General features: G+C 47.3%; 1 protein-coding gene across 2 annotated transcripts in view; it reads left to right on the plus strand.

Annotated features, from left to right (window-relative positions):
* Nucleotides 1-9,312, plus strand: part of ptenb (phosphatase and tensin homolog B) — a 128,653-nt gene extending 119,341 nt beyond the window's left edge. The window contains exons 2-10 of one of the 2 annotated variants that reach the window (XM_055229768.1): nt 1,252-1,393; nt 2,059-2,143; nt 2,226-2,270; nt 2,346-2,389; nt 2,900-3,138; nt 5,719-5,860; nt 6,428-6,594; nt 7,559-7,828; nt 7,933-9,312. In XM_055229768.1, the coding sequence (XP_055085743.1) occupies nt 1,315-1,393; nt 2,059-2,143; nt 2,226-2,270; nt 2,346-2,389; nt 2,900-3,138; nt 5,719-5,860; nt 6,428-6,594; nt 7,559-7,828; nt 7,933-8,115 (1,254 nt within the window). In that variant the 5' untranslated portion in view covers nt 1,252-1,314 and the 3' untranslated portion in view covers nt 8,116-9,312. Of the gene's footprint in view, nt 1-383; nt 1,394-2,058; nt 2,144-2,225; nt 2,271-2,345; nt 2,390-2,899; nt 3,139-5,718; nt 5,861-6,427; nt 6,595-7,558; nt 7,829-7,932 lie in introns of those variants that run through there. The other variant, XM_033984498.2, reaches the window with a different exon arrangement.
* Nucleotides 9,313-11,053: the final 1,741 nt, after the last annotated feature.

Here is an 11,053-nt window from a genome sequence, read left to right on the forward strand (position 1 = left end):
TAACGGCAAATAATTCATTTAAACACGTTTAATCAAACATCAGTAGCAAAAAAATATTCTCTATTTTATTCTGAGCCACGCAAAACATTTAAATACACATATAAACGGTCTGTGACTCCTGAATCTGCACTAGAACACATGGAGTACATCTGTGCCTCAGCTCTGCAGCACTGGGAAGATTTTCACAATAAAACCTTTTTGTGAGATGCTCAACTGTATCTTTAGTTATAATAAATACAAAAGTAATGGATTTTTACTAAAACTAAGTCACTGTCTGCGTTAGTTTGTCAGAACAATATTTTCATGTCCAAATACATCTCTTTTCCTTCATCGAGACTTTTACTTTGATCCCGGATGCTCTGCGCAGACAGCGGCTCCTCTCTGCTCCTGTGTCCGCTCAGACGCGTCTCCAGCCCGGCTCCGTTTCCGTCCTCTCCCGCTGTCTCCGGTGCTTCAAACTTCTCCCGGATCGCGGATTATTTGCACGGATTATACTTTTACCATTGTGGATATACCGTTAAAAAAAAGCCCCGGATGGTTGTGCGCGGCGCCACGGGACCCGGGCAGCCGGTCCCACCGCGGGAGCATGGAGCGAGCCCGAGCTGCCTCTGAGCTCAGCCCCGAAACATGCACCAGCGCCCGGCCGTGACTCAGCTAACGAGCCGGCTAGCATTAGCATCACGGAGCTCTCTGTTGGCTCTTTTTTCAACAGATAACTTGTTAAATCTTAAACATATATATATTATTTTATCTACAATTTAGTATTTAATGTACAGCCCTAAAGCTTAAGATGCGATGTTTGTTTTTCTTGTCTAAAGACCGAAGCCTCCAGGTTTGACACCGACCACAAGCTCCGAGCGTCGGCTCCCTGTCAGCTGATGTCCCGGTTAGCATTTAGCATTCATTTAAACTCTGCTCACTGCTTGCAACCAGAAAAACGGACCTGTCGTCTGTAAAGATTCTCTAATATTTATAACACGGTCTGGATTATTGAATTTATGATTTTGATTCAATTTTCTGGGGGTGATTTTTTTTACCGAGACGTTTGCTTGTTCTACCCGGGAAAGAGGCGCCAGAAGTCGGATACCTGTCACTGTTCTTCCCGTGCTGCGGAATCTGGAGGTGGATGTATAAAACAGTTTATTTGATCAGATGGGGTTTAGTCCTCCGTATCTGTCCCCAGGAGCCCGAGTGAACCGGGTTTAGGTTCCAGAGGACAGTGGACGGTGCTGGTTCCTCTCCCGGGCTCCCGGGCTGCTCCTCCCCGGGGACACTGCACATTGACCGGACCGGTTCTGACGGAAAACCCGGGCCATGGCGAACATCATTAAAGAGATCGTGAGTCGGAACAAAAGGCGGTACCAGCTCGGGGACTTTGACCTGGACCTTACCTGTATCCTTCTTGGGTCTAAACCAGGATTTAACCAGGACTTAACCAGGACTAAAGCAGGATTTAACCAGGACTAAAGTAGGATTTAACCAGGACTAAAGTAGGATTTAACCAGGACTAAAGTAGGATTTAACCAGGACTAAAGTAGGATTTAACCAGGTTTAAAGCGGGATTTAACCATGTTTATGCCAGGTCTAAACCAAGACTGAACTAGGATTTTACCACATCTAAACCAGGACTGAACCAAGATTTAAGCAGGCCCAAACCAGGTCTAAGACAAATCTGAACCAGGTCTAAGCTAAGACTGAACCAGGTCTAAGACAAGGCTGAACCAGGTTTAAACCAGGATTTAACCAGGTGTACGCCAGGTCTAAACCAAGCCATGACTGAATGAGGTCTAAGCCAGGATCCAATCCGGCTCTACACCAGGATTTAACCAGGTCTGAACCTGGTCTAATCCAGGACTGAACCAGGTCTAAACCAGGTCTAAATTAGGATTTAACCAGGTCTAAACCATATCTGAACCAGTACTGAACCAGGATCTAAAACTCAGCAGGTCTAAACCAGGACTAAACCAGGTCTGTAGCGTGGTGCTGGTCAGGAGTACCTAACAGGAGGGTTGTACATGTTTGTGGTGTTTCTTGTCTTTTCCTAAACCTGTAGTTCAGATATTTACCCAAACCTGATCGCGATGGGCTTCCCTGCAGAGAGACTGGAGGGAGTTTACCGAAACAACATCGATGACGTTGTGCGGTATGAAAACTGACCCAAAGTTCATCAACCTGAGAATTATGGTACATGTTTTATTATAAACACATTGTTTCATTTGTTTCAGGTTTTTCAACTCGAGGCACAAAAATAATTACAAGATCTACAACCTGTAAGTGTGACCTACAGTACCACCGCTGTCCACCAGGGCTGTTGATAAATAGTACTTTATTTTATTTTTTCACAGATGTTCAGAGAGAAACTACGACCCAAACAAGTTCAACTGCCAGGGTAAGAGTCCCTGTGACCTCTGACTCTCTGACCCTGTAACCCTGTGACCCCGTGACCCTCTGTCCTCTACACTTTTGAGGACGTCTTTACAGCAATTGTGTCTCCTTCAGAAGCAGAAGAGCAGAGGCAAAACATGGATCCATGAGGCCGCCATTTTGAATGTTTTTTCATCTTCCTTTGATTACCTGTATTACTACTGCAACTATCACTTCTGCTACTGCTTCTGAAACTACTACTGCAACTATCACTACTATTATTAATACTACTGCAACTATTACTTCTGCTATTACTATTGAAACAAATACTACTACTACTAATAATACTAATTCTACTACTGCAACTATCACTATTGCTACTTTGACCACTCCCTGCCCCTCTGCTCTTCTTCGATTAGCTGTATAAATGTGAGGTTATTTTTCTCTACTCTGATTGGCTCTCCTCCTCTCCCCTCCTCTCTGATTGGCTGTGTGGTTGCCTTGCTGCTCTCTGATTGGCTCTCTCCGTCCTCAGTGGCGCAGTACCCGTTCGATGACCACTCGCCCCCTCAGCTCGAGCTCATGCGTCTCTTCTGTGAGGACTTGGACTCGTGGTTGGGGCAGGACGCTAAACACGTGGCGGCGGTGCACTGTAAGGCGGGCAAAGGTCGCACAGGGGTCATGATCTGTGCCTACCTGCTGCACCGCGGACAGTTCAGCACACCGGAGGAAGTGCTGGAGTTCTACGGCCAGGCGCGAACTACAGACCGCAAGGTGAGAGACACAACCGACCCACACAACCAACTCGCACAAATGACCCACACAACCAACTCGCACAAATGACCCACACAAGCAACTCGCACAAATGACCCACACAACCAACTCGCACAAATGACCCACACAACCAACTCGCACAAATGACCCACACAACCAACACACGACCGACCCGCACGACCGACCCGCACGACCGACCCGCACGACCGACCCGCACGACCGACCCTCACAACTCGCACAACTCGCACAACTGACCCTCACAACTCGCACAACTGACCCTCACAACCAACCCACGACTGACCCCCACGACTGACCCGCATGACTGACCCGCATGACCGACCCACACAACTCGCACAACCGACCCACACCACCAACCCACAACTGACCCGCACGACTGACCCGCACGACTCGCACAACTGACCTGCACAACCAACTCGCACAACCGACCCACGACTGACCCGCACGACTGACCCGCACGACTGACCCGCACAACCGACTCGCACAACTGACCTTCACGACTCGCACAACTGACCCTCACGACTCGCACAACTGACCCTCACAACTCGCACAACTGACCCTCACAACTCGCACAACTGACCCACACAACCAACTCGCACAACTGACCCACACAACCAACTCGCACAAATGACCCACACAACCAACTCGCACAAATGACCCACACAACCAACACACGACCGACCCGCACGACCGACCCGCACGACCAACCCTCACAACTCGCACAACTCGCACAACTGACCCTCACAACTCGCACAACTGACCCTCACAACCAACCCATGACTGACCCCCACGACTGACCCGCACAACCGACTCGCACAACTGACCCGCACGACTCGCACAACTGACCTGCACAACCAACTCGCACAACCGACCCACACCACCAACCCACGACTGACCCGCACGACTGACCCGCACAACCGACTCGCACAACTGACCCTCACGACTCGCACAACTGACCCTCACGACTCGCACAACTGACCCTCACAACTCGCACAACTGACCCTCACGACTCGCACAACTGACCCTCACAACTCGCACAACTGACCCTCACAACTCGCACAACTGACCCTCACAACTCGCACAACTGACCCACACAACCAACTCGCACAACTGACCCACACAACCAACCCACGACTGACCTGCACGACCGACCCGCACGACTGACCCGCACAACCAACCCGCACAACCAACCCACACAACTCGCACAACTGACCCTCACAACTCGCACAACTGACCCTCACAACTCGCACAACCGACCCACACAACCAACCCACGAGTGACCCGCACGACTGACCCGCACAACCAACCCTCACAACTCGCACAACTGACCCTCACAACTCGCACAACTGACCCACACAACCAACTCGCACAACTGACCCACACAGCCAACTCGCACAACTGACCCACACAACCAACTCGCACAACTGACCCACACAACCAACCCACGACTGACCCACACAACCAACCCACGACTGACCCGCACGACTGACCCGCACGACTGACCCGCACGACTGACCCGCACGACTGACCCGCACGACTGACCCGCACAACCAACCCACACAACTCGCACGACCGACCTGCACAACTAACCCACACAACTCGCACAACTGACCCTCACAACTCGCACAACTGACCCTCACAACTCGCACAACTGACCCTCACAACTCGCACAACTGACCCTCACAACTCGCACGACTGACCCGCACAACCAACCCTCACAACTGACCCTCACAACTCGCACAACTGACCCTCACAACTCGCACAACTGACCCTCACAACTCGCACAACCGACTCGCACAACTGACCCACACAACCAACCCACGACTGACCCGCACAACAGACCCGCACAACCAACCCACATAACTCGTACAACCAACCCACACAACCAACCCTCACAACTCGCACAACTGACCCTCACAACTCGCACAACTGACCCTCACAACTCGCACAACTGACCCTCACAACTCGCACAACCGACTCGCACAACTGACCCACACAACCAACCCACGACTGACCCGCACAACAGACCCGCACAACCAACCCACACAACTCGTACAACCAACCCACACAACTCGCACAACTGACCCTCACAACTCGCACAACTGACCCACACAACCAACCCACGACTGACCCGCACAACAGACCCGCACAACCAACCCACACAACTCGCACGACTGACCCGCACAACCAACCCACACAACTGGCCACTAGGTAGGACACATATAACCAACCCATATCAGACACAACTGACCCATATAATCCAACCACAACACTGATCCACCAACCGCAAGCAAAGACCACCAACCCACACTATCGACTCATACAACCAACCCACCACGGATCCACAGACACCACCAACCCACAATGATTCCACCACCAACCCCAACAACCCAACCACACTGACCCACTATCAGCACCAGAGTCTGCAAGGTAATCATTCCACACAGCATCTTGAGGGCTGGGTTGGGAGGGCAGCCCCGTGTGTCAGATGCCCTCCCGTGTGTCAGATACCCTCCCGTGTGTCAGATGCCCTTCCGTCCTTACATTCTCGTGTACTTTCAGGGCGTGACAATCCCGAGCCAGCGCAGATACGTGTCTTACTACAGTATTCTCCTGAAGAACAGACTTCAGTACAAACCCACAGCTCTGCTCCTGCACAAGATCCTCTTCCACACAGTGCCCATGTTTACCAACGGCACCTGCAGTGAGTAATACTACAACGCTACTACTACTACTGTTACTATGGATACTACTACTACTACTGTTTTCAGACCACTCAAATGCAGAACAGTACAGGTTTACTCAAACATACTGGAATAATTCTAAACTGAGTGAGATCATGAGGAGAGATCATAGATTTTGCAGAGTTTGTACCATTTTAAAGTTGATTCTGCTCAGTTTTTCAGTTAAAGATTTTCAACAAACACGTGAGAGTGAGTAACTGAGAAACTGTTGGCTAACGCTAGCTAGCTTGAGACTGTAGTGTTATTTGAAAGAGACTTGTTTAACAGCACAAATCAGCTCACCTGTTGTAGTCCCAGCTAAATCAGATCTCTTTGGTGAGATTGTGTTAAAACAGATTAAATTAACTCAGGTTAAAGTCTACCTTGAGCACCAGAGCTTCAGACAGAGCAGTGCCTACAGTTAGTATTACATCCCCAGAGAATGCGGATGACATCAGCTGCAAACTGTCAACAGAAGGTTCTCTTGTGAGTTCTTTGTTCTCCTTAAACCTTCAGTTCTCCTGTATCTTCTCTGTGTGTCTCCTCAGACCCTCAATTCGTGGTGTTTCAGCTCAAAGTGAAGCTCTTCACCTCAAACTCTGCTCTGACCAAACGAGAAGACAAAAACCTCCAGATGGACCTGCCCCAACCCCTGCCCCTGTGCGGAGACGTGAAGGTGGAGTTCTACCACAAGACCAGCAAGATCACCAAGAAGGTAACAATACTACAGCAAGTACTACTGCTACTACTACTGCTACTGCTATCACTACCGCCACATGGTCATCAAGAATTTAATTATGACTTTGGCGAATCAACCCGCTCAAAAGTGTCTGAAAAAGCACCCAAAACTCACGGACCATGTGCCGCGGATGTATTTTCCACTGTGTTTATGAAAGTACTCCTCTGGTGACACAGCCCTGCCTCTTCCCCACACAGCTCCGCCCCCTCCCCGCTCGTGCTGAAATAGAAGCTCCACAGTGTGCTGAAGGTTTTGGATATAAAGATTTTCAGTGAAATTCAGGACTTTTAATAGGATTATTCTAAAAATGCGTTTTACATAGAAAATACCTCTGGCCAAACCTGCGAACAATACTTTTTTTTTTTTTTTTTTTTTACAGCAGCAGCTCTTAAAACACTGCCCTGTTCCTCGGGAAAACCGCGTACCTGGCAACCCTGATTATGACTACGAGATGAAAAATTAGAACTGTTGCCATAGTGACTAACAGTTTAAAAGATGAAACGTATCTCTACCCCAAGCATAGCAAGATCAGTAAGAAGGTACTACTATATAATTACGTCTACTACTACTACTACTACTACGTGAAGTGGAGAGCTCTACTCAGGCCTGTTTAATCCATTTTTACACCTGGTTTGTGTGGACAATGCATGTGGTTTTGCCTTAAAACTGTTGTTAAAAAATGTTTAGATTGAGATTAACAATACATTTTGCCATATCAATATTCTGAGTAGAGGCTTATTTGGAAGGGCACCTGATGTAAAGTTGAATCTAAAAACGATTACTAACATGTTCTGAGTCTGTTGTGTAGTACTTGATCCTTATTTTCCAGCTCTAACCGCGTTTAATCCCTGTTCACTCCGGGTTTGTTGGGAAGGGCATCTGACGTAAAGCTGAACCCTTATTTTCCCGCTCTCACCCTGATTGAAACTTTGTGTTTCAGGAGAAGATGTTCCACTTCTGGTTCAACACGTTCTTCGTCCCAGAGCCTCCTCCGATTGGACAGAACCAGGCGAACGGAGGGTCCCAACAGAATAGGAGGAGAGGAGGAGGAGGAGGAGGTGGAGGAGGAGAGGAGGAGAGAGGTGAGGAGAGAGGAGAGAGCAGGGAGGAGCAGAGCGGCCTGGACTATCTGACCCTCAGCCTCTGCAAACAAGAGCTGGACAAGGCCAACAAGGACCAGAGCCACCGGAACTTCTCACCGAACTTTAGGGTAAGGACGAGCAGAGGAGAGTGGGCGGGCTCTGTCCTGTCCTCTCTCTATGATTGGCTGCCTGTACACGTGTCCGCTCTCTGATTGGCTCTGGTCTGTTACAGGTGGAGCTGTTCTTCACAAAGCCACAGGAAGACGGCGCCGGCTCCGACGCGGCCTCCTCCGTGACGCCGGACGCCAGCGACGCCGAGCTAGACCAGTACCACTACTCGGACACCACGGACTCAGACCAGGACTCAGACCCAGAGCCGGATCTGGACCAGGACTTTCAGGTCTCCAGAGTTTGACCCACAGGACTCTAAACCCAGAAGGACTCCTGAGACTGGGGACGTTTGTTTTTTTTGGGGGGGGACAATCATAAAAAATGTGCAGAACTTTTGGGTCAAACCATAGACTGTATATATAAATGGACACAGCTAACCCGCTAGCCGCTACGTCCAATTCACTTTCTATTGAAAAACTGTCACCCCTGTCTCCGTAACCGCTGCTGTCAGGCTTGTCATTCGGACCATAAAATATTCCCGGGGGTTTTTATTTCACAATTTTATCCCTAAATCAAGATATGAACATTAATAACAGACAAATCAGGCGCCTTCTTTCCGCGAGGTCGCTCCCGTTAGCGTTAGCAACAGGTTTGATCGACAGCGTGTCAAACCAGCGGTGCGGGCAAGGAGGGGCGTTACCTTCAACAGCCTCGCTCCTGATTGGCTCTTTGGTTGCTATAATACTCACACTTGCAGGCGGAATTCCAAATACAGCTCCAGATTAGCAGCTATAACCGCTAGCCACAATGAGCTTCATTTGGAGCTGATTGCTGTGGGTAATGTGACACTTCCTCAGTCCACTTCTTTATACAGTCTATGGGTTAAACGTTTTCCTGTAAAACCAAACCTGTACCTGTGCTGTGTCCCGTCGAACGTGCTCTCTGGACCGAAGTCCGGGACGATATTTAAAACCAAACCCATTTATATTTGTGCTATACTCCTGTACTCTGCTCATGTAGGCTTCTTCAACCCTCTGCCGGTGGCCCGAGGACGACGCAGTTCAAATCAGGCACAGAACAATAGCTTCAAACATCCGGACCAGTCTTGGCGAAGGAGTGTGGACTTTAAAAAAAAAAACCCAGAGGAGCACTTATGGATCCGCCTCCTGATGATGTCACAAGTTGGAACAGAGCGTAAAAAAAACCACAAAAAAAAAAAAAAACGCAACATGTGTGAATTAAACAAAACAAAACAACTCCAGGGATGTTTCTGAGGAGGACACTACGTTAGAACAGGGTTTAAAGCCCCACTGCGGAACATTTCCTCACATTAGAACAGAGTTAAAGCCCACGCTGCGGAACATTTCCTCACATTAGAACACGGTTACAGACAGATTAGGAGATGTAAGTTTGAATTGTCATCGCAGAATGTTTTTTTTGGTTGTGTCATTTTCTCAGAATATTCCCGTAAAAGTCACGACCGGTTCAAATCGTTTCTGGTTTTTTTTACGTGTTTAAGTCTCGTGAAGCTAAACCTCCATAAGCTACAGTTGTGTTTTTTTTCATCAGGATTCAGTTTTTTGCACTTTATAAAAAATCATGTCATTGAAATTTAAAGAGGGGGTATTATGCAAATTTTTAGACGTCATCCATGCATGTTTGAGTGTTTTAGCGGTCTCTCCCGGGTCCCTGTTCAAACCCTCCTTACGGTTAGCTGTACGAGGCTGTACAAAGCTCTGCCCACAAGCCTACGTCACCCACGCTCCCACACGACAATGCTCCATAAATATCCTAAAGCATGAAACAAAACTACACAGGATTTTGACAAACGTAATGTGATGTGCAGTAGCTTCATTAGCGGGATGCAGCTGATTGTTGTGATGTCACTCTGAAGGGGCGCAGAGAGCAAAGGGAGGGGTAACGAAAAACATATAGCATTTTCAAAACAACAAAAGGTAACATTGTGATCTAAATGTCATGTGTTTGCAGTTAACATCCTGTCGAAGTAAAATACCTCCTCTTTAAAAAAAATCCCTCCACAAATTCTGTCCAAAAGGAGCAAGCCTTTTTTTTTTTTTTTTTCTTTTTCTTATCAGATCTGAAATTCTGCCTGGTTTTGTTTCTGTTTCTGTTGTTTGGTAAAGGAGCATTTGGCAAACTGTCAGGATTCAAACCCACAATCTGATCAGGGCAGCACAATTTTGGAAAAAAACCAAAACCAAATAGTGATATTTTTTTTTTATAATTGTGATTTTTTTAAATTAATGTTTTCAAATTCAAATTCAGTCACAGGTCACGTTATAAATCTGGGCCATTCATACAAGTAAAAAGGTGAAAGTGCATGTAATTGTAGAGGTCTAAACTACAAGATTAGCAGCTTTTACGCAGAATAAAACCCTGATGGAGATGCAGGGAGGGCATCTGTTGTAATTTAGAGACTTTGGGATTTGACATCTGCTACATTCAAATACTGACTTTGATTAAAACGTGTTAAAAAGTGAACTGCAAACCCTGTAGTCGCATATACGCAGCCGCTTAACCACTGAGCCACTGCAGAGCGACTCGTCTGAACCGTGGCCTTAGTGTCCGGTGTGAAAGCAGGACAGAGGTCAAAGGTCAGAGGTCAGATGAAGGCTCCTGGATGGGGTTAAACGTGACCTGTGAATGAAATCTGGATTTAAAAACAAAAAAAAGCAAGAGGTGTGGACTCGAGTCAGACTTGAGTTACTATTTTAAGACTTGACTTGCGTAAAAAAATTTAAAAAAACAAAGGGAACTACATAGACCATGATCCTTTGCTCTATTTCAGTGCAGATTATATGAAGACATTTTTTTCACTTTAACATCTTAATTACATTTTGGATTATGACAGGAAGGTTTTGGTAAGAGATTTAAAAAGGAAAAAGTGGCAAATAATAAATATTGTGACGTGAAATTTGGATATTATTACATCTGTTTATCTGACTTTTTAAAAATAGTTTAAAAACAAGCATGTAAATAAAAAAATACGAGCTGTATTCGGTACGTCGGTTTAAAGACTTGAAACTATTTGAAGCTCAGAGCAAAGGACTTGGACTTGGACTTGTTGCCACAGACTTCAGACTTCCAAAACGACTTGGTCCCACCTCTGGAAATATTTTTTTATTTATTTTTTGTTTCCATAATTGTGCAGCCGTCTGAAAATAAAATCTGGTGCTCTAGAACCTGCCGGACCCTCCTCCTCCTTTTCTGCGGCTCATTTG

This window comes from Periophthalmus magnuspinnatus, chromosome 19, assembly GCF_009829125.3.
Source record: "Periophthalmus magnuspinnatus isolate fPerMag1 chromosome 19, fPerMag1.2.pri, whole genome shotgun sequence".
Lineage (NCBI taxonomy): Eukaryota > Metazoa > Chordata > Actinopteri > Gobiiformes > Gobiidae > Periophthalmus > Periophthalmus magnuspinnatus.